The sequence below is a fragment of the Eretmochelys imbricata genome, chromosome 3, assembly GCF_965152235.1.
Source record: "Eretmochelys imbricata isolate rEreImb1 chromosome 3, rEreImb1.hap1, whole genome shotgun sequence".
Classification (NCBI taxonomy): domain Eukaryota; kingdom Metazoa; phylum Chordata; order Testudines; family Cheloniidae; genus Eretmochelys; species Eretmochelys imbricata.
The window spans coordinates 15,980,795-16,004,035 of NC_135574.1; the positions used below are offsets into that span (position 1 = coordinate 15,980,795).

Below are 23,241 nucleotides of genomic sequence, written 5' to 3' on the forward strand. Positions count from 1 at the left end.
CAGGCTGGAACCCAGGCTCTGAACCTCTGCGAGAGGGAGGAACGATCCTGAAGCCCTGACTTCACTCCATCAACAGCTATATTTAGTTTCGCAAGCTCCAGTCAGTTGACCTGGGCTCTGAGACTCACTGTCACAGGGTGGGAGGGGTTTCTGTGTAGATGAACCCTTTTGTGTGTAAGGAGTGATGTAAAGAGACTGCAGAGCTGCTGAGAATCAGAGCCATAATCTGAATCTGAAGTGACTGAATCCTCATCTACACTGGAAAATTAGAGTGGTAGCCAAGTAGAGTTCTAGCCCACGAAACCTTATGCCCAAATACATTTGTTAGTCTCTAAGATGCCACAAGGACTCCATATTGTTTTCGCTGATACAGACTAGAAAATTAGTTCAGCATAACTACGCTGCCCAGCCATGTGAAAAATCCACACCCCTGAGCAGTGTAGTTAAGCTGACCTGAGTCTCTGTGTTGATAGCACTAGGTCAATTAAAGAATTCTTCCATCCACCTAACTACCGCTGCCCAGGAAGGTGGATTACCTACGTCGATGGGAGAATCTCTCCCATCAGCATAGATAGTGTTTACCTTGAAGCACTACATGAGCATAACTGTGCTGTGTAGTGTTTTAAGTGTAGACAAGCCCTTATTTTCCAGTTAGCTTGCAGCCACAGCCTATAAATGATTGTGATTTTATGCCCAAAATGACAGTGAAAGAAAATACTGTTAAGTGATAAAGACACAAGTTAAGGAGTCAGGGCACCTGGGTTCTCTTCCTAGCTCTGCAACAGACTTGCTATGCAACCGTGGGCAAGTCACTAGGGCTCAGGTCTGCAAAGGTTTATAAGAACCTAAATACTCTGAGGATCTGAGCGTAAGACCCCAGTTCAGCAAGATATTTAAATATGTTTCTAACTTATAGCATATCAGGGTTGGAAGGGACCTCAGGAGGTCATCTAGTCCAACCCCCTGCTCAAAGCAGGACCAATCTCCAACTAAATCCTCCCAGCCAGGGCTTTGTCAAGCCTGACCTTAAAAACATTCCCCTCTTAGGATGGAAACTTAAACCCAGCAGCACCATGCGAGAGTATGAGAGTCACAAAGTGAAACCTCACAGTCTAATCTTGTTCAAGCTGAGTAGTGTGTGCACTAGTTTGAATAAACTACCATAAATGGCAATGGAACAAACTAGATTTTCAAACTTCTTTCCATTTTAATCAAGATATTAGTAAAACAAGGAATTTTTAAAAATCCTTAAGTGAAAAATACATTTTTTAGGACTCCAAAAGAGGTGGGGAAAGTAGGAAGCTGTCTTATTGGGATCCAGGAAGTAGTAAAGGATCCCCCCCAGCCTAAGAGAGGGTCCACAGGACCTGGAAAACCAAATAATTACAGGGGACAACTAATGAACAATAGGGACAGGAGTGTGGTCAAAGGGTCAAACGAAGGACCGGGGACACCGAGCAGAGAACCCTGGACAGTGCCCACTGCTCCTTAAAGGCGTCAAGGGAGTCAGTGGACACGGCCCAGAGGAACTCTGCCCAGAGGCGTGAACGGACGGAGGATCAGAAATAAGCCCTATAGTCACAGGAGACTCCATCGGCCAACCTCCTCACCCTGGTTTTATAGATGGCCAGGGCCAGGAGGAGGTTGACCAGGAGGTCCTGTGACTTAGTGGGGCCACGGACAGGGAGTGCATAGATAAGGAGGTGAGGGGAAAAGTGCAACCAAAATCTTAACAAAATACTCGTGAGGAACTGGAATAGGGGCTGCAGCCTGGCGGACTCCAGGTAGACATGCGCCAGGATTTTCCTCACACCGCAAAAGGGGCAAGTGTCCGGGATTGGAGTGAACCGCGCCAAGTACACGCCCTCAAGCACCATTGACTTTGATGGGACTACTCAGAACTGAAAGTTAAATATGTGCTTACTTAAGTACCCTGCTGAATTGGGTCCTTAATCTCTCCAGTCTCAGGTTGAATCTACGCTAGAAAATTAGGTCCGCATAGCTACGTTAATTGGGAGTGTGAAAAATCCACTCCCGAGTGGTGTAGTTAAACCGACCTAAATCCCTGTGCAGACAGCACTAGGTCAATGGAACAATTCTTGGGGAGGTGGACTATCTACACCAATGGGTGTCGGCATAGGTAGTGTCTACACTGAAAGGCTACAGCAGTGCAGCTGTGCCAATGTAGCGTTTTAAGAACAGACAAGCCCTTAGTCCCCTGCCTGAAAAATGGGAATAATACTTTCCTAGCTCACAGGGGTGTGTGAGGCTTTGTTCATTATTTGTAAGGTTGTGTAAGAGCCTTGTACGAAAAGCATGACAGCAGCGCAAAGTCTGTTCTCTCAGAGACATTGAGACACTTTAAACTGTTACACTTAAGACTCAGCAAAGAGGCTACTTGAGTCACAAAAGACATGCATACCCCTAAACAGAAAAGGAAGCAGGGTAGCAAAGAATAAAGCAGGACAGGCTGATTGCAATATTCAAGAAGTTATTCGTGCCAAACAAATATCATTCGGAAAACTTGAAACCCAACCCTAGGGAAGACACTTGTATTTTGAATCTCTTAAATTTTCCTGGTTAAGCAATGCTTTTCTCTGCTTGAATTCTGTTAAATGTTTCTAGATACCGCACTAGCTGAACGGCGGGTCCCGTAACTTGCTGGGACCTTGCAAAACACCCCACGCTCTTTTCACCCTGCTGTCAGGGTGGCGCGGTTGCCTTTTGCCTTCAACACGCAACTGCCTGAACTGGGGCGGCTCCAGAAATGCTGTCCCTGCGCTCCCAAAGGGCTCCGGAGATCCGCCCGAGAGGCCGAGAGAGTAACCGCGGCTCGGGCCCGCAGACACGAGCAGCGCCGCCGCCGGAGACCACGCGCAGCCCCTGGCTCCCTGCTCCTCTGTACCGCACCACGCACCGCTGCCGGCCCCGCCCATCAAACTATGTGACGGGCGGGCGGCCCCTCCTTCTGGCCAATGAGAGCGAAGGGCAGCGGGCTTCCGCTCCCAGCGCCGCGAGCCGGCACTTCCGGTTTCCCCCCGCCCGGGGCTGTGACTGCGCCGGGGTCCCGCTCCTGCTTGCACGTGACAGGCAGCTCCCGCGCGCCGGCCTCCCTCCTCCCTCCCGCGCCCGGCTCCGCACCGGCCTCCCCCCTCCCGCGCCCGGCTCCCCGCGGCCCCGCACCGGCCACCCCGCCCCCCCCCCACCGCGCGGCAGGATGGTGCGGAAGCTGAAGTTCCACGAGCAGAAGCTGCTGAAGCGGCTGGACCTGGTGAGCTGGGAAGCGGCCTCGGGGAACCTGGCCGAGCTGCGGGTGCTGCGGCGCTACCGCCTGCAGCGCCGCGAGGACTACACCCGCTACAACCAGCTCAGCCGGGCCGTGCGGGAGCTGGCGCGCCGCATCCGCGACCTGGGCGAGGCCGACGCCGCCTTCCGGGCCCGCTGCACCGCCGCGCTGCTGGAGAAGCTCTACGGGCTGGGGCTGGTGAGCTCCAAGCACTCGCTGGAGCAGTGCGAGTGGGTCTCGGCCAGCGCCTTCTGCCGCCGCCGCCTGCCCTGCCTGCTGCTGCGGCTCCGCATGGCCCAGAAGCTGCGCGACGCCATCACCTTCATCGAGCAGGGACACGTGCGGGTGGGGCCCGAGGTGGTGACCGACCCCGCCTGCCTGGTGAGCCGGGCCATGGAGGATTTCATCACCTGGACCGATTCCTCCCGCATCCGCCAACACGTGCTGAACTACAACCAGGAGAGGGATGACTTCGACCTGGCCTGTTAGGAGAGCAGGGGCCCTGCTGGCTAATACGCTCCACCAGCCTGGGAAGAGACTCTGGACCCAGATATGCTGCTTCTCCATGCCACTGGGAGTGGGGCTTGACCTGCATGTGCTGCCCTGGCCCAGTTGTTCTGTGTACCACCTCCCCCTGCAAAGGTGGGCCTTGTCTGATACTACCCACCTCCTCCGTGAAGAGATTCATAGCCCATATGGGCTGAGCCCCAGTACCACCCACCTCCTCTGCAAAAGGGCTATTGGCTCAGTTGTGCCACCATGCCTGCTTCCTACCACCTCCCTGTGAAGGGACTCCTGGCTCAGATGGGCTGAGCCCCATACCACCCACTTCCTGTAGGAAAGGACTTCTGGCCAGATGGGCTACTAAGCAGACATCATAAGTCACTCTCTGCAAGCCTCTGTCTCCTCTGTGACATTGTACCCTCCTGCTGCAAAGACCATTAGCAAAACAGGCAGAACGGTGTTGTTCTCTTGTCACCATCAGAGGGCCATCTAGAAGGAACTAATGAACAAATGCTCTCCTAGCCAGGAAAACGATGTAGAGGGCAACTGAAGATTTAAATTTTGTTGCTCAAATGTGGTGTTGGAAGAGATACAGGTTTTATACTTTTGCCTTGTCAAGGGGCTTGTCTCTCACAATAGTCACTCTTTCAAAAATAAATCAATAGGGATAGTTCTGTTTTCAGAATTCAACTTCGCTAGTTATGCTAACATTGTAATCAGCAGCAATACCTAACATAGTCCTCATGACTTTCTCACTTTTAATAAAGCTGAAATTACTTTTCTTAGAGCATTCATTTGATTTCTTTAAAGCAAGACCTGAGCTGTCTTTCCCTGTAGTATTTGTTTTCTCCTGCCCTAAAGTAATAAAATTGAATGTTATTGTTTCAGTTTTGAACTGGAACAGGCATTTAACCAATAATTTAAACCAAACTACATTTTAAATGGTTCATTATTAATTTTTTCTGTGGATTTTCAGGCACCTGGCTAGGTATATTCTGTCTTCATCATGGTCACAAGTATATTTCCTGTTGTCTTGATTGTTGATGTTTTGCTGCATAGTGTCTATTACATCTTGTGGATTTACTGTTTATGGTAGTGCTACTTACGTGCTAGGCATTTTGCCCTAAGGAGCTCAGAAAGTTAAATCCTCTCTTTAGAGGGGTGAAGGCCTTTTCTATACTGAAGAGTTTTGCTGGTATAGCTGTGTCGCTTAGTGTGGAGAAAAAAAATCGGACATAACTATGCAGTCAAACAAGGGCTTTTGCTGGTATAGCTTATTTTGTTTGGGGACTAGTAGGAACTGGCCTTGTTACTAGGAAGTAGAAATAAACCAGCAGATCTTTCCTAGTGTGGATAAGGCCTTAAACTGAATAACGTGCATGCTTGTGACCTAAAGCACTTACATGTCCGTTACCGTAGTGTCTGGGCATCTTTATTTATCCTCAGCTCTGCAGCAAGGTGGGAGAAGTATGAGCATACGCATTTTACGGAAGGGAAACTGAGGCACAGAAGGACTAAGGGTCTTTCCTATCTTCACAAAAGAAGTCTGTTACAGAGCAGGGAATTAGAACTCAGGCCTCCTGGGTCTAGGCTAGTGCTTCAGAACTGCCCCATGCCGCCTCTCACATATTCATTATCACTTGCAATACAAGTTTCACACATGGATCATGTGATTAGAGTGGAATACTGGCAACACAGTGCTATTGCTGTTGTGGAACTTGAGTTGCAGTTCTTCAATACTGGTGTGGTTGGAAAGTTGAGTTTAGGCTTAGCTCCCTGCTGATAGGGGTTAATGCATCAGTAGATGGTGAGGGAATCCAGCTGAACAAAAGCGTACTTTAAAAGTAGGTGGCAGAGTGAACTCCGCTCCCGCTTTACCAAGTTGAAATCTAGTGAATTTCAAACTGAGTTAAAAGTATCTTCACTTTGCTCTCCCTGACAATTTTTGTGGCTTATAACCTTAAATAGCTTAAAGACTAAAGGAAATCATAAAGTTGTCTTCAGTACATGTTGTTAAATCCACAACATGAAACTGACAAGGGAAATATATTTTCCTTTTATCTTATCAAACTGTAGCAGAGGTAGGTGCTACTGTGTATTTTGTTTTTTTGTTTTTAAAGCTGCTGTCCCTTTAATGATAAAAGGGGAAGTTATTAAATGAGAAATACTATATATATTTTAGTAGCATGGATGTAACTATATTTTTCTGCCAACCAGAGTGTGTCATTCATAATTTTGAGAAAATATCTTATCTAGGATGATACTAATGCCTATTTTTAAAAGAATAAACCCGAAGCAAACTGAGAAGTGCTTTGAAAATCTTAAACCTAACCATGTGAAAAAGAGGTGAGTGGGTAGTTACCTAGGAAAACTTTGGGTCACTAATACTTTATGCCATGAAGGAATTTTAAACTTTTCCTCTACTAAAGTAGCTATTCTTCCGTGATACTGGTATACTGGTGGCATGGAGTTTGAGGAAAAGGAGCAAAGCATGTAAAGCAATGCATAAATAGCAAGGTTGTGATCTATCTTTTGCCTACCATGCAGGCAAGGAGACAGTGTATGGCAGTGGAACTAATGGTATGACCTCCTTATCTCTGGTCAGCACTAACATGCTAAAATGCTGGAAGTTTTCATGGCTGTGTGCTCTCCTGATGATACACAGTGGTGTGGTGCCAGGACTCTGACATAGAGGAAAATCTCTCCTAGTTTTGCTGTTTTAACCCTTTGAAAATTAGCTGCTCTCCGTACGTCACACAGGGTCTAGCTAACAAACGTCCTGGGTTTCTTGCTGCTGATGTGGGGTTGTTTAGATAGGGAGGAACTGGGTCTGGTTTCATGCCTGCTGTAAGTCCCTTTCTCCCACCTGCTACCACTTCTGTTTTTTTTTAAGGAACCTTCCACATTCTACCCTCGCTCTCTGTCACGTACCGTCCCCTTTTGCTTCAGGTTCCCAACTACTTCCAGAAGCTGGGAGCTGCTGCCAACTGGGGAGTCGGTATGCACTGCTATTACAGAGCATGCACAGCACGTGTGAGCTCCTCAGCAGGACTGTAGGAGGAGAGCAATCTCAGGAAGGAGGACATAGGGGCCCTTTGCCAAGGAGAAGAGGGACCTGGCACAAAATCCCTCAGGCCCAAGTGGTGAGGATGAACATGTGCTCATTGTCCTATGGGTTAAGCCATAGGTAGATTTAAAAATAATGAAAAAACAACCCTCCATAACTTATAGTAAAGATTCTAACTGGTGACTGAAGAGAAGTTTGACTTTAGAAGCACTGTGAGTTGAGTATCTTTGATATATCCACGTACCGAGTAAGCTCCAGCGTTGAACCTATAACCTCTTTTTTTACACCACTGACTTACGAATGTTGCAAACTGCTGGTTAAACTGGACACTGAAATGAGTAAAGCCATTGACAATAATTCTAGTCTTAGCAAGACTCTCACATTAATAATTAGTTTTTGTAGCTGACCTTACTGAAAAATAAGTTGAATGCAAATTGGCACTAATAAGCTACCCACAGCTTTCAAATTGACTAGGAACTACCTAGTTACATTTTTCTTTCCCAGACGGGAACTGAGCAAACCAAAATTAATATGTGAAATTGTAGCCTTGCCAGAAAAGGGTACATGTATTTTTGGACATAATAATTGTAAGCCTTTCTTTGAAATTTCATAAAGATCATTAAATGTGCCAGTAGACTCTATTCTTTATCTTCCTTCTGGATGACCTTAAAAACAAAATTTTACAATGAAACCACAGATAGTTAAATAGATGCTAATTTCAATTTATAGAAATATATATGTATATAATAAATTTGGTACTAAAGATTTCTATTTTCAAATTTCTTTCTGCACCTTTAACCACGGCTACAAAGGAAGTTGGTGTTGGAGCTGGAGTAAACTTCAAAAACTCCAAAAATTTCTGTGCCTGGACACTAGCCTACATCTCCATTCCAATCCTGACTATAAATAGAAAGGTTTGCACAAATGTTTTAAGCGGGATGGGTAGCATGTTTCATAGAATCATAGCATATCAGGGTTGGAAGGGACCTCAGGAGGTCATCTAGTCCAACCCCCTGCTCAAAGCAGGACCAATCTCCAACTAAATCCTCCCAGCCAGGGCTTTGTCAAGCCTGACCTTAAAAATATTCCCCTCTTAGGATGGAAACTTAAACCCAGCAGCACCATGCAAGAGTATGAGAGTCACAAAGTGAAACCTCACAGTCTAATCTTGTTCAAGCTGAGTAGTGTGTGCACTAGTTTGAATAAACTACCATAAATGGCAGTGGAACAAACTAGATTTTCAAACTTCTTTCCATTTTAATCAAGATATTAGTAAAACAAGGAATTTTTAAAAATCCTTAAGTGAAAAATGTATTTTTTAGGACTCCAAAAGAGGTGGGGAAAGTAGGAAGCTGTCTTATTGGGATCCAGGAAGTAGTAAAGGATCCCCCCCAGCCTAAGAGGGGGTCCACAGGACCTGGAAAACCAAATAATTACAGGGGACAACTAATGAACAATAGGGACAGGAGTGTGGTCAAAGGGTCAAACGAAGGACCGGGGACACGGAGCAGAGAACCCTGGACAGTGCCCACTGCTCCTTAAAGGCGTCAAGGGAGTCAGTAGACACGGCCCAGAGGAACTCTGCCCAGAGGCGTGAACGGACGGAGGATCAGAAATAAGCCCCACAGTCACAGGAGACTCCATCGGCCAACCTCCTCACCCTGGTTTTATAGATGGCCGCTTTAGCCAGGGCCAGGAGGAGGTTGACCAGGAGGTCCTGTGACTTAGTGGGGCCACGGACAGGGAGTGCATAGATAAGGAGGTGAGGGGAAAAGTGCAACCAAAATCTTAACAAAATACTCGTGAGGAACTGGAATAGGGGCTGCAGCCTGGCGGACTCCAGGTAGACATGCGCCAGGATTTCCCTCACACCGCAAAAGGGGCAAGTGTCCGGGATTGGAGTGAACTGCGCCAAATACATGCCCGTACTCACGGCCCCATGAAGGAGCCACCAACTGATATCCCCAGCGGGCCTCGGGACCAAGGTGGAATATAGGCCAGCCCACCGGGGCTCCTCACCCTCTAGGGGTGGCAGGAGGTCCCACCACTTTGTGTTGGGGCAGGACGCGAGGGTGAGGACATGAAGGGTGTGGAGCACAAGCGTGTATAGATGTTTCCTTGGCGTGGTCTGGAAATGGACCGGTTGCAGCTCGTGTAGCTGGCTCACGGTGAAGGGGTGGGGGGTCGGTTGGGTCCATGGGGCAGGGGCCCGATAAGAAGGTCCGGAGGGCCTGGCGTGGAGGGTGGGCGGGGCATGCCCTTCCTTAGGATCCGGTCGAGGTAAACCCAAGCAGTGAGCGGCAAAGTGGCCCTCACCTCCTGAAGTACACGCAGGGGAGTACGAGGTCTGGAGAGCCCCATGTGCTGAGCTAGCATCAAGGGCTCCAGCCAGTCTCCCCAGTCGTAGTCCCGGAGGTCTCTGACTCTAGTGACTTCTGCCAGGACCAACCTCTGGTGCACTGAGGGGACTCCGCCACCTGCACACGGAGCTGGGGGTTGTGTAGCAGGGGATCCGCGAGGAGCTCTTCCCCCACGGAGGCCGCCATGGACCTGGTCGCTGTGAACAGTTTCCAAGTCCAGAGGAGGTCCTGGTAGAAGACCGGCAGCCCAGAGAGGTCTTGCGGAAGACCTCTCGGATGGAGATAAAGGAGCTGCCGGTCATATCAGAGCCCTCGGAAGCGGCGCAGGAAGGCGTGCGCCAGTACTCTCAACGCCAGACTACCTGCACTATAAAGGAGCCTCTGCAGGGCCTGGAGGCGGAAGACATGGACCTGAGTGTGGAGACACTTCAGGCCCTGCCCTCCCTCCTCCAGGGTAGATGGAGAACCCCTGCAGAGACCCAGTGCAGCCCTGACTAGAAGAATTCCAGAATCGATGTCCAGAGGTTGCCTAGGAAACCTGGGGCTGGGACCAGAGTGTTGAGCTGGGACCAGAGCATGGACAGGACTAGTTGATTAAGCACCAGTGCCCTCCCTCAAAGGGAGAAACACCAGAGTAGTCCCATCCATCTCTGGAGCCACTCTACCACCCTGCCCTCTAAACCGTGCCAGTTCTTTGGCGGAGACGGATGCGTGGCAGAAAGGTAAATGCCAAGATAGAGCAGTGGACCTGCGCTCCACCGGATGGCCTGAAGCGTGGGTGGGAGGGAGCTTGCCTGCCACCAGTCCCTTACCACCAAGCCAGAGCTCTTGACCCAGTTGACCCTGGCAGAGGAGGCTGCCGAGTAAATGGCCTGGCAAGCCTCCACCAGCGCCAAGTCGCCCGGGTCCTGGACCACGAGGAGCACATTGTCGGCGTACACCAACAGGACCAGCTGCAGCTCCGGCTCCCGCAGCACCAACCCCATCAACCTCCTACGGAGGAGACAGAGGAAGGGCTTGATCGCCAGAGTGTACAGATGGCCCGAGAAGGGGCACCACTGCCATACTCCGAAGCTGACCAGGGTCCAGTTGAACCTGACCAGACACTCTGCGAAAGCATACAGCACCTGGAGAAAACCCACAAACTGGGGTCTGAAGCCAAACACTCGCAGAGTGCTCAGGAGATACCTGTGATCCACCCTGTCGAACGCCTTCTCCTGATCCAGGGACAGGAGTGCGAACGACAGACCGTCCCTACACCCGAGTTCCAAGAGGTCCCAGACCAGATACAGGTTGTCGAAGATGGTGTGGCCCGGGATGGTGTAGGTCTGGTCTGGGTGGATCACGTCCGCCAGCACGGATCCTAGCCGCAGCGAGATGGCTTTCGCTACGACCTTGTCGTCCATGCTGAGGAGCGAGACGGGACGCCAATTTCGTAAATCGTGGAGGTCCCCCTTCTTCGGCAATAAGGCGAGCACGGCTCACCTGCATGAAAGAGGGAGGACCCTGCTCTGCAAAGACTCGGCCCAGACGGTGACTAGGTCTGGGCCGAGGACGTCTCAGAACAGACGGTAGAACTCCACAGTCAGCCTGTCCATGCCCAGAGATTTATTGGTGGGCATGCGGTGGAGGGCTTCCGAGAACTTGGCCACAGTGAGAGGCAGCTCTAGCCGGTCTCGGTCGCCTGCGCTGACCATTGGGAGTTCGTCCCAGAGCACTCTGCAAGTGTTAGGATTGGTCAGATCTGGGGAGAAGAGGCCTGCATAAAAGGCCCTGGCCCTCCCGCACATCTCCGCCGGATCCGTGAGGGGCGTGCTGTCCTCTGCTAGGAGGCAAGTGACGTGCTTCTTGGCCCCCCTCTTTTTCTCCAAGGTGTAAAAGAAGCGGGAGTCACGATCCATCTCCCGAAGGAGGCGGATGCGGGATCGAACAAAGGCACCCCGGGCCCGATAGTCCTCAAGGGCCCGGAGCTCCTTCCGCTTCTCCCGGCACGCCCTGGAGAGGGATGGATCCTTGGGGCTGGCGGCCAGACGCCTCTCCACCTCTAAGACCTCCCGTTCCAACTGTCCTATCGCTGCATCCCTCCATCGGCTGGCGCCCCGGGTGTAGTCATGGCCGAAGAGCCGTGCGCGCACCTTCACCCACCACCACCGCTGCCCTCGCCAGGCCAGCCAGTTCTCTTTGTGGTGGCAGGGAGCTGTAGTTGCCAGAACCCTACTTTTAGGAGGAAGGGCGCAATTGTGCTATAACATCTATCCAAGCAACTCCTGGTGATGCCCTGGGGAATTGTAGGTGTCTAGCTGGAGGGCAGAGTTAAACACTGAAAGATGATGGTGGTACTTCAGTGGTCACAGTACGTTGGGGGGAGCTTCCCAATCAGCCTGAATCCCACAGGAAAAACCCTCATGTCATCTTCCAACACCTTTCTGTGGCGGAGTTAGTAATAAAATGGGGGACTGGAAATCCTTAACTTTGGTGGCATTTGTGAGCATCAGTCTGTTTCATTATCATCATACTACTTCTTTGAACCTTTCATCTAAGCACCCCTGCACTCCTTGCAAATGTGTTACATATTAATCCTATTTTATAGATGGAGAAACTGAGGCAGAGAGACTAAATTCCCAATGCTGTAGCCAGTTAAATTAATCTGAGGAGCAATTATTTCTCACTGATTTCCCCAGAAAGACTCTGTGTGATGTGGGAATGGTACTGTGGTCCCTTAGCTGCTGCTTCAGACAGTAAAGGCCCAATACTGTACTTTGTTTCAGTATATCCTGCCACTTATGTGCGTGTGCTCAGGGCATACACAATGTGTGAGATGTATCTGAAGGTAGATGAGCCCCCAACTCTAACTCTTCCTTGGATCATATATATGGGCATACTATAAAAACTGCACTGTATAAATGTGCTATGAAGAATGTCTTCTAGCTTTCAAAAAAATAACAAACTATGCACAACAGCAACATACCAAAATATTAGTTACTAGTCAAAGGAAATGGTAATAAGCAGATAAACTTCAAGCGTTGTTTGCAAGGGGTTTTCTGTATGTGAACCAATCATGTTGATACTTAAGTAAAAGGAGAGTAAGTTTGTGGCACTGCAGAGGAGGAGATACATAGTTAAAGGAAGTAAGTGAGCAAAAAAACAACCACCCCGACCTTGATTTGATCAGCACTGCTTCCTTTCAGTGTATTTTAAGGTGCTACACTTTGCATTATGCTGACAAGGGCCTTTCTTTGGTAATGTTTGACTGAAGTGACACTTTGTTATAGGTATCTCCTAGTTTAATGCTCTCTTGCCACTATTACATGTGGGTCTGAAGTTAGGAGGAATAGTGAGTGTACAGATGTATAATATAGGGCAACATGTCTGCAGCTAAATGCCATGCAGAGGGGTAAGAAGAGGAATTAGTGGAGTAAGTGCAGAAAGGAGAGAGTTGGGGAAAAGTGGGGAGGAATGTCAATTGGCATCAGACACAGGAGGAACCAGAATGCTGCTTATCACATAATTTTCCATGTTAACCACTCCTGCAATTTCAGTGGTGGCAAACCACTGCCCATCCATATGGAGGGCCTCAGGGAAATGGTCACAAGAGCTCAGTTGAAAGAAGCAGAGAGAAGTCAGGGAGGCCTCTCCTTTATGTATTCAATACATATATGACGGTAACTATTCATTTCTAAACTCCCAAGGGCTAGATCCAAAGCTAGAGTGAATCAGCACTGACCAGTGGAGCTGAATCAGCTGAGGGTCTGGCCTCACTTGGCCACTTTAGGCCTCCTCTTGTAGTTCTCTCATACATAAAACTCCCATAGGTTCCAGTGAGAATTACATCTATGTCAGAGTGGCAGGAGCAGGCCCTAGATGTGATTATCATTAGATGCTCCCTTGCCTGTTTATTTCTATGATGTATGCCAGCTACTCAGTTTGTTATGGACAAGAGGGACAATCATCAATATTAGTGAGTGACCCTGACCACAAGGAAGTTTATAAACATAGGCTACAGTGGCACAATGCAATTTAGTGTCTGTGACTGGCCCAGGCACAACATTAACTTGCTCCAAAGTCTGTTACACGGATGAATGAGTTCCCCAGTCCGTGAGATCTTTAAAGCATGTGATCCACCTAAAGTGTAGGATGCAAAACAGCTGCAGCAAAGGAAGCTGGAAACAAGAATTTCATTTTGAAACTGTGTATAAGAATGCATGCTGCACTTTATTACAGCCTGTCATGAGTCAGCACTGCTAATGTCAGGCCTGAGTTAGGATTGCATATATAAAAGATAAATGTAAATGTGGGGCTAAGGTAAGAGACGTCCGTGCAAATTAACCTGTGAACAGCCTCCTCCCCACTCCAGTAACTGGAAACCTCTCACACTTTAGGGGGGGTAGGATTGGAAAGTTAATATCTTTAATCAAACTCTGTCAGTTTATTATTATTATTACCTTGGCCCTGTCCATAACCTCCACTCAGGATGTTGTATTATTAGGAAGGCTGACAGAGAGGAAGAGTTTAGTCAGAGAGATTAAATATTTACTCATGGATAAGTGGTGAATAAGACTGAGGGAGCCTCATGACACAGAATGTCCTTACGCCAAAGGCTTTCGTATTGTGGGGGCCATGCACAACTGAGCGAAATACAGAAGGGCTGCTCTAGGCACCAAGTCTGGTAGACAGTAAGACTTTGCACTTCTATAGCAACTTCTAGCTGATGTTTGAAAACATCTTACACAAAGTGACTAAATTAAGCCTGCATATGTCTTTAGCAGCCGTCACTGTAGCATCAAACTCCACAAGGAAAAGCAAGATTGTACAGATGGGAATATGGGGCTTCGAAAGGCTGTGACTTGCCCAGGGTCATACTGTAAATGTTTGCCAGAGCCAGGAATTAAACGTGTAATTCTCAGTTGGATACGTTTACTTGGAAAGGATCTTTCTGCCCCTCGGAAGCAGTTTCTACCCCTCACCCTTCTTTACAGTGTAACAAAATATAACTCCTCCTTTAGCACAAGGGTTACTTATATTAATGCCTCTTTAATAGAAAAATACCTAAAAATTCAGTATTTTCCACTGAATGCACCTGATGAAGTGAGCTGTAGCTCACGAAAGCTTATGCTCAAATAAATTTGTTAGTCTCTAAGGTGCCACAAGTACTCCTTTTCTCTTTGGTTTCAATGTTAATAAGACACAACAGAGGGCCAGATTCTGAGCTGGTGTAAATCAGCCTAGCTCTACTGAGGATCTGCCACCATAGCCATAAAGCTACATCATTACACTCCTTCAAATTGCTCCTTAAAACTCTCTTTTGCCCTGATGTCTACTGAAATCTGACAATGGCTAGGCAGCTGACCTGCTGACACCACTGTTTATCATGCTGACCAGTATTGTCTCATTGTCTCCTTGTGTTTTCCCCCCTGTCAGTTTACATCCATCAGCTGTCTCTTGTCTGGAACTTAGATTGGAAGCTCGTATTTTTGTTCTGTGTTTGTATAGTGCCTCGCACAACGGGGTCCTGATCCCTGAGTGACGTGCAGAGGTACTATGGTAATACAAATAATATTATAACTGCTGTAAATCCAGCTGACACTTTAGCCCCTGTTTCTACCTACAGTTGCTTCCTCAGTAACTGCATGTAAACTGTCCACATGCCAGTGCCAGGTGGGGTAGGGTACAAGCTGCTTCGTGCAGAGTTTTGGTGACAATGTAAAGTCCCCCGGATTCCCAGGCTACCTCCCTCTCTATACACCCCCAGAACAAAGTAGTTTCCCCTGGCTCTGGGACGCCTTCATCCACTCTTCCTCCAACTCCCTCCGTACACACACCAAGTCACCTATTCACCCTCCCAGTCCAACAGGAAGGACTCTCCCCTCCCCTGGCAGGTATGGCACAAGAAATTGGGGTAGCTGAGGGGGAGATGGTGGCACACTGAACCCAGAGGCCCCAGTTAATCACTAAACGCTCCTGATTTGTGTCTGCTGGACTAGCCCTGTGGGATGTGGCAAGATGCTAGTCTGTGCAGGGGCAGGGAGGGTGAAATGCAGGTCTGGGGGGCATGCCGCTCTGGGTAGCAGGGGGCGATGAGGAGCCAGTCTGGAGGAGGCGAGATGATAGTCTGTGTAGCGGGGGGGAAGGGGGGCTGGCATAAGACTCAGCCTCTGGGCAGAGGTCGGGGGTGTGGGGCTAGCCTGGGGAAGGCTGGACTGAGAAAGAGGAGCAAGGCAGAGAGACGGCAGCGAGAACCACTGGGCTTAGAACAAAGCCCTTTACAGATCCCCTCCCGCCCCGCTCTGGGGCTTTTTCCTCTGCCTCCCTTCTCCCACGCCCCTTACCTCCTGCGCGGGGTCCCCGGGAGCGGCCTGCCCGGGTGCGGGGGAGCTGCGCCCGCCTGCCGCAGTCCTGAGGCAGCCTGGATCCCCGAGACAGCCGGCGCCCCAGCAGGCTGCTGCTCCGGGGCTGTTTCTCTTTCTGTCGGCCTCGGCCTCGCTCCCCACAGGAGGGGAGGGACTTGCAACCCTCTTTACACAGCGGGAGCTTTTCCTTCTGCGCCGCGCTCCCGCCCGGCGCCCGGAAAGCCACCGCAGGGCCTCTCCATCGGGACGCTGTGTGTTTCCCGGCGGTTGTGTAACTCAGCGCACATCCCGGGGGCTGGCGCTCACTTAATACAGCCAGGCTGGGGCTCATTTCGGTCCCACTTCTTCAGCCCCGTGGCTGTTTTACGGCTCATCACAAGGGATCCAGTGCTGCCATCAGCCCCAGTGGCATCAGGGCAGCTGAGCACAGGTGCTGGGACCAGGGGGGCTGCCACCCCCCCGGCTTGGCGTGGTTTCCATCCTACACAGCAGCGGTTCTCGAACTTTTTTTTCCGCAGCTCACTTGAAAATTGCTGAGGGTCTGGGCAGGCCACTTAATGAGCTTTCCAAGCCTTGTTTGTATCCTTAGCTAACCATTGTAAAGCCCTTTGGGTAAAAGCACTACACAAAAAAAACCTTAATAATAATGAACGGGGTTTTTGTTTTTTTTTTTGTTCTACAAATAAGAGCGCACAACTCATATTTTAATATCAGTAGTCTGACCTTTCTAATGTGATGGATGTGCCCTCTGTCCCCTGCTGCGGCAGCCCCCGAGCTGGGGCTGGGAAGGAGAGGGGGGGTCTCTCCTCCACCGCAGCAGCCACAGGGTTGAGGCTGGGAATGAGGGGCGTCTTTCTCCCGGCAGCCACAGCCCTGGAGCTGGGGAAAGTCGCCTCTTTCTCTGGCCGCTGCAGCCCTGCACGTCCCAAATTCCCCCCACCCCCTCCCAACTACTCCCTATTCCCCCCAAGGCCGCCACCTCACCTTACATGTGCGTCTTCTCCAGGGTCCAAGCACCTAAATAGTGGAGCCATGCCTGCACGGCGCCACTAATTAGGTGGGTGGCCCTTCATTCTCTCGTGTGTGGCCGCCCAGGTGCGCACCTTAGAGGGAACTATCCGCGGACCACCTGAATGGAGCTCACCGACCACTGGTGGTCCACGGACCAAAGTTTGAGAACCTCTGTTATACGGGATTTACAGTTTGGTTCAATGACGATCAGCACCCCTCCCCCCCATACAAATTGTTCCAGGCCCAGCACCCCTGTGTTGTACCACATACATGAGTAGGATCTAGCTCTGACACTGAAAGCTCCTTGTGGGAGTGACTTTGAGCCAAATTCTGCTCTCAGCTGCAGGGGTGCTGGAACACTGAACCAAACTGCAAACCCTGCATATGATGGAAACCACTTCAAGCCAGGGGCTTTGGCATGTGAGAAGGGGAGAGCAGGAGCGCGACAGAGTGAACTTCACAGATTTCTGAGACTGCTTCCCTGGAGGGTGGGAGAGGATGTGGCTGCCCAACGCATGTGTGAATATCACTAGGTGTGAACTGCACAGAAAGCTGGCTGAAATCTAAAAGACATTTTTGCTTGAAAACGAGAATGAAGTTTGTAAACATTTTCAGGATTCTAAATTGGTTAGTCTCTAAGGTGCCACAAGTACTCCTTTTCTTTCCACTCCCCCCTGTTTTTCTTACCAGCTGTAGTCCTAAATGAGGGTTGGATCCAACAGAGCATATAGTTTGTATGGTAGAATTTAATGTCTGTTAAAGGTCAGCCCTGGAGACTTGTGTTTATTCAAGAAACAGGTTCAGCAAGGACAATCGCAGGGTTGGAGAGGTGGCGGAGGGGAATACAATACATGTGACATCAGTGCTGCGGAAACCCTGAAACCAATAAAAAGAAAAGGAGTACTTGTGGCACCTTAGAGACTAACACGGCTGCTACTCTGAAACCTGAAATAATGACACTTTGGTGACTTCCTATGGCAACAACATATGACTTTTTTTAGATGCACCCTAAACACCTAGATCTTATCTCGCACTTTTCATCAGTAGTTCTCAAAGTATTTTACAAAGGCAGTCAGTATCATTATCCCCATTTTATATATGGGGAAACTGGGGCATCAGACATCATACAAAGGAACCACATGGATACAGTGGAGTCCAAATAACTGTGTTGACTCACTTTCTACAACATGCGCAGCCTAGCTGTATAAATACACACTGCTCTGACAAGGTTCTGGTCGCTTCTGAAACACAGAAGACAGCAAGGGCCATTAAAGAAGTGGTTCTCAATCTTTTTGAGCTCAGGACCCATTTGTAAACCTTGATGGCCTGTTGCGACCCAGAGACCCTCCAAGATGCCCCCAGCCTGATTTCCCCCTGCACCCTCATCTTAGCTGGGAGCTAAGATTCCAGATGCTCTGGCCAAATGTGAACAGCTGGGTAACCCTTCACTGGCAGTTGGGGGGGGCACACGACAGTGAGCTGAGAACCCTCCCAAAATACACAGCCCCCCATATGATCCATGGGGGTCACAGGGTAAGAGTGAAGTGGGGATATGGGGCCTAATCTTGTTGACTTTGGTTTTACCCTGTCACCTTTTCCCTGTCCCTTTCAGTTGGTGCAAAGCTCAGGCTGAGCTGTGAAAGTCTGCTCATATCAGGGATTGTTATCAGAAAGACCATTAGCCTATATAAGATATTACCTCACACACCTCGCCTCTCTAATTAGCAGGGCCAATGGGGGGCAGGGGAGGGGGGAGGCAGGAGGGCCATTTGGCCTGGGCCTCAAGCTCAAAGGGGCCCTCAAATTTAGACACTTGTTAATTTTTTGGCATTTGATAAGTTTTGCAACTTTTTTTTATGCGCATCCCTATTGGGCCAAAATGTGACACACTCTCTCAGCTTAGAGCTGCAAATTTAAGTAAATAAGAGGTGTGTTTTGGTAAAAGACATAATTTTTTTGTTAACTGATATAGATTTTGTCCTATTAAAGAGTTAAAAATGTTCATAAATATTAATAAAAAGGTATCAGCTCTGAAGGCACAAGATTAGATCGTGATGAATGTGTCCTCTCAGATAAGCTGATTATATAAACAAACCAATACTAGTGGCTGGTGCTGGATCATGTGCATGTTGAAAGATACAGAATTGTTACATTTTAGTGTCTTTATAGTTTTACATCTAGTTGACTAAGGAATTATTTATGTTTGAGAATTCCTCATTATTATCTTCATATGGTAGCTAAAAGGAGGTGACTGGTTGGTTGGTTGAACCCTAGCTTGGTAGCTTGGCCATCATCATAGGCTTTCATAGTCTTTAGGCCAAGATTCAAGCTGAAATTTGTGAGGACGATCTTGTACAGTGAGTTTCATGAGGACACATGTTTGAAATTTTTGGACATTATTCCTCCCTCTGTATCTGTGTTCACTATATATATGTCATCCCTTTGTCTTCAGCTCAGCCTGTTATATTATACCTTGCGTGCTTGAGTTTTGATTAATTGATAATGATAATAACCTGACTGTTTCATTTTGTGTTCTTAATTAGTATTCCTTTGTTTTAAGTCTTTTCAGCATTTGTGTACCATTCAGCATTTGTTTACATGTTTACAGTAGAAGATTTCAAGTGTAGATAAGCTATTTATTTACAGCAGAATATTTCAAGTGTGGATAGGCTACATATTGGCCAGATAGATCACTATGAAGAGGAGATTTGAAAGTGGTACAAGCAAAAGACGGCAAAAACAACTGAGTGAAGCGGCAGCTAAGAGCTCAAAGCCAGTAACTTCATTTCTCAAACCACTGGAAAACACACCTTACCCAACAAACAATGCTACCGATAATGAAAACTCCGCAACTGCAACAGGTGATATTTCAGTGCCAATACCTGAACATGAGGACAGTAGTCGAGAAGGAGATGTACCAGCAGTAACAGATGCAGCAGAAGATCCTGTGTAGAATCAAGAAACTCAACAGCAACAGAAAGATGTAGATCTTACACAGCAAGAGCAATTCATGAGTACGACAGGTTTGATTGTGACTGACATTGGAACTATTGACAAGAGCAATGCTGCCCAAATGCAATCTTTTCTTCAAATTAGTTGTTTTGAAATTGCAAGTAAGAGTTCACGAGATGCTGATAATCATGCTTTCCCTACTCATCTGCTGACAAAAACTCTTCCAAATGGTGAGATCACCAATACATTAGAGACTAGAGACTGGTTATGCTAGAGTACGGAGACTGGTTATGCTGGAGTACGGAAAAACAATCTCTGTACTGTGCACCCTGCTTCATTTTGAACAAAAGTGCTGCAAATAAATCAGTTCTCTCTCATCAATCAGGATGGAGCATCAACAGAGGTTGGAGGAAGTTGAAAGACCGAATACCATCAAATGAGAGTTCAACGTCACAGAAAGAAAACTATGTTGCATGGAAATCAGCCAGTAGGGCAGCATAAGCTGAAAGTTCAGTTGAGAATTTACTCTTGACTGAACTCTCTACAGAAACTAATAACTGGAAAAAACTTCTTGAGCATATCCTGAATGTCATCCTTTTTCTTTCTGTGTGGGGATTGGCTTTCTTTGGTTCCAGTCAATGTATTGGTGATTGTGCAAATGGAAACTTTCTGGGCATAGTTGAGCTCCTCAGCAAATATGACCCCCTTTTATCAGAGCATGTTAAACGTGATCAAGAATCGCAAGAGAATCAAAAGCGCATGCAAGTCCATTATCTCTCCACACGCATACAAAATGCGTTTATTGAGCTATTTGCGTCATTCGAAAAAACAACAATTCTTGATGAGATTTGAAATGCCAAGTATTTTTCAGTAATTGTCGATGCCACTCCAGATTGTTCTCACAAGGAACAGACTACTATGGTTATTTGATATGTTAAGATTGTAGACAGCTCAAAATTTTCAATTGAAAAAAGGTTTATTTTGTTTGATAATTTCACGAGAAAAACTGGAAAAGAAACTGCTGCTCCAGTACTAGCAGTTCTAGAAGGTTTTAAGTTAGATTTTCAAGTCTGCATTGGTCAAGCCTATGACAGTGGATCTAATCTGGCTGGGAAGTACGAAGGTGTACAAGCGGTTCTGCATGAGCATAATTCAGACTGTATTTTCTCCAGCTGTGGAAACCACACACTAAACCTTGTAGGTGTTGACTGTGCTCAATCATGCAAGGAGGCAATTACTTACTTTGGAACTGTTCAGCAAATGTACAATCTCTCCAGTAGCCATCCAGAAAGGTGGGAAATTCTGAAGCAATATCTTCCTGTTTCACTGCATTGGATGTCCAAAATTAGATGGTCTGCACGGATTAATGGTGTTCAACCAGTTGCACAGCATTTGAGTTCAGTGAGAAAGGCTTTAAATGAGCTTGAAACTCTCAATCTCACTGCACAGGCTCAAACTGAACTTCAATCTATTCAGAAGCACATGTCCAAATGTGACTGCATTCTGATGTCATCTTTGTGGATGAAGCTACTTACAATGATCCACCAAACTAATCTAGTAATTGAAGCATGCAATGCTACTCTTGATGTTGAGAGGGATAACATTGAAAGTCTTATCAATGAGATTCAACAGATTCATGACAATGGGATGCGATCCTGACTGAGTCCAAATTAGTAGCACAGAATATTGCCATTTCATCTGAGTTCTCCACCAATCGCAACTTACGTACCAAATCCGATGCCAAGCAGCATTATAGGGTCAATGTCTTCCTTGTCATCATTGACTCTATTCAATCAGGTCTTACATGTCAGTTTGAGTCACTGCAACTAATTTGTACCCTTCTTTGGCAGTTCAACAGACTGATAATGAAGATCTACTTTCTGCAGCTGAACAATTTCAGCAACAACAAAGAAATCTCAAAAGATCTCAGTGACGAGGTCATCTTCCTTAGACGAATATATTCCATGAACTTTAAATTGGATTGCAAGACAAAGGAATTGCTTCAAGAAATATTTGAACTTGGACTCTCTGGGGTGTTTCCTAATATCACAATTGTATTGCATATTTTTGTCAGTTTGCCTGCATCAGTGGCTTGAGTTGAATGCACCTTCAACATGTTGAGGCAGGTAAAGAACTATCACCGTCCAACTGTCGGACAAGAGCGTTTGAATGGGCTCGCCATGCTTAATATCCACTGTGGCACTGCACAAAAGCTAGCTTTTCCCTCAATAATTAGTGCATTTGCACAGAAAAAAGCTAGAAAAGCATTTGTTAAATAAAAAAATATTCAAATTATGTCTCACTCTTTTTTTGGCGCCTTATTTTGTTTTCATGTGTTGTCATTTTTAAATTTTTATTATGGCTAGGGGCCTCAAAAGCTGGAAGTGGCCCAGGCCTCTCTGGACCTCTGAAAGGGCCTGCTAATTAGCCCCTTCTGTCTGTTCTCTGACCATGGAACCAATCCTTCTGTGGCTGTGGAGGAGCGTGTGTGCTCCCTTCCAGCAGTGGGGTGGTCCATGTACAACAGTGCTGAGTGAATTGGACCTTTTGGCCAACAATTCTTTCTCAGGCTGATGCCAGAGATCCCCTGACAACTCATCTCCCACTTTGCAATTTACATTCCCCTGTTACCTCATGCCCCAGCTGCCTTGGTCTGTCCCACTGACTGGTTTCCTCCCCACTGGCTTTGCTCTGTGAAGTGTGTGTGTGGAAGGGGGGTGGTGGTGCGGGGGGTGGATACACATTGTATCTGAGCTGTCCAGCCCATGTTCTTTCTATGCCTGCCTGGACTAGCTGCCTCACTCAGCTCATCTGGCTCTTCTCCCTCTTGAGGCTTTGTGTTAGGAGGGTGAATGTCACCCTTTGCATTAAAGGAGATGATCCCTTTACCCCTTCAGCTTGGGCTATGCTTGTAGACCCTGTGCATCTATTATACTAAAACCTACATCAATATCCCCAGCCTGGCTTCTAGCTTCCCTGGTTGGTAAGAGATGAGTACTACATTCTGCACTTGGAAGAAGTGAGAGCTTTCCTTAGCAATGATCCTTCCAGCTGGGTACATCACTGGAGGAAATACCCTGTGTTCCTAGAAGAGCTAGTTTTGTTTTCTGGGGATGCACATAATTTGTCAGCAAAGCAGCCACTAAGTGATCACCTAACACAATGGGGGACACATTGCACGGGCCTCACACCCAGCTGGATTCATAGGACGGTGCCTGTGCGTGCAGAGCATGCCCCTGGGGGAGAACAGCATTATGTTTTTTTATAAGCAGTGTGGTGTGTCAAGATCTGCCCAGAATAACATGGGAAATATCTGATCAGTAACGTCTTTTCTTTAAAAAAAAAAAAAATCTATATAATAAACCTGCACCTTTAACAAGGGAGGGGCCAGTTTCCATGGTAAATAAGTAACAACAGACTTGGAGGCCAACTGTGTGTTGTGAGCTGGCAGATCTTCAGCAACATCTTTGAGAAATGCACTATGATTTTATCTGTGGTTTTCTTTATTTACTGAGTCACACTTTGTAACAGATTTCCCTGAACTTGGAGACTAAATACCTAGCAAACATCACCAGCAGACTGCAATCAGTGATTGGTTTAGGTTCAATTAACTGTGGATGTTAATTTTCTTTCTTTCTTTTTGTCTCTCTGCCTTTCTTGTTCTGGCCTTCGATAGAATTTTGATACAGATGGTTAATGTCTGAATTTTCAGTG

The 23,241-nt window shown here is 47.6% G+C and overlaps 2 protein-coding genes across 3 annotated transcripts in view; one reads left to right on the top strand and one right to left on the bottom strand.

The window, feature by feature from the left end:
• The window catches only part of PLA2G7 (phospholipase A2 group VII), a 32,356-nt gene extending 16,434 nt beyond the window's left edge, over window positions 1-15,922 (bottom strand). Inside the window, exon 1 of one of the 2 annotated variants that reach the window (XM_077812438.1) lies at window positions 15,544-15,922. In XM_077812438.1, coding sequence (XP_077668564.1) covers window positions 15,544-15,895 — 352 coding nt within the window. In that variant the 5' untranslated portion in view covers window positions 15,896-15,922. The remainder of the gene's footprint in view (window positions 1-15,543) is intronic. The other variant, XM_077812439.1, reaches the window with a different exon arrangement.
• On the top strand, window positions 3,049-4,571 carry IMP3 (IMP U3 small nucleolar ribonucleoprotein 3). Its single transcript, XM_077812437.1, has one exon. It carries the CDS (start codon window positions 3,218-3,220, stop codon window positions 3,773-3,775), a length of 558 nt encoding a protein of 185 aa, XP_077668563.1. The 5' UTR covers window positions 3,049-3,217; the 3' UTR covers window positions 3,776-4,571.
• Window positions 15,923-23,241: the final 7,319 nt, after the last annotated feature.

Coding starts and splice junctions, on each gene's coding strand:
- IMP3 (XM_077812437.1), top strand. CDS start 3,218: ATGGTGCGGAAGCTGAAGTTCCACGAGCAGAAGCTGCTGAAGCGGCTG.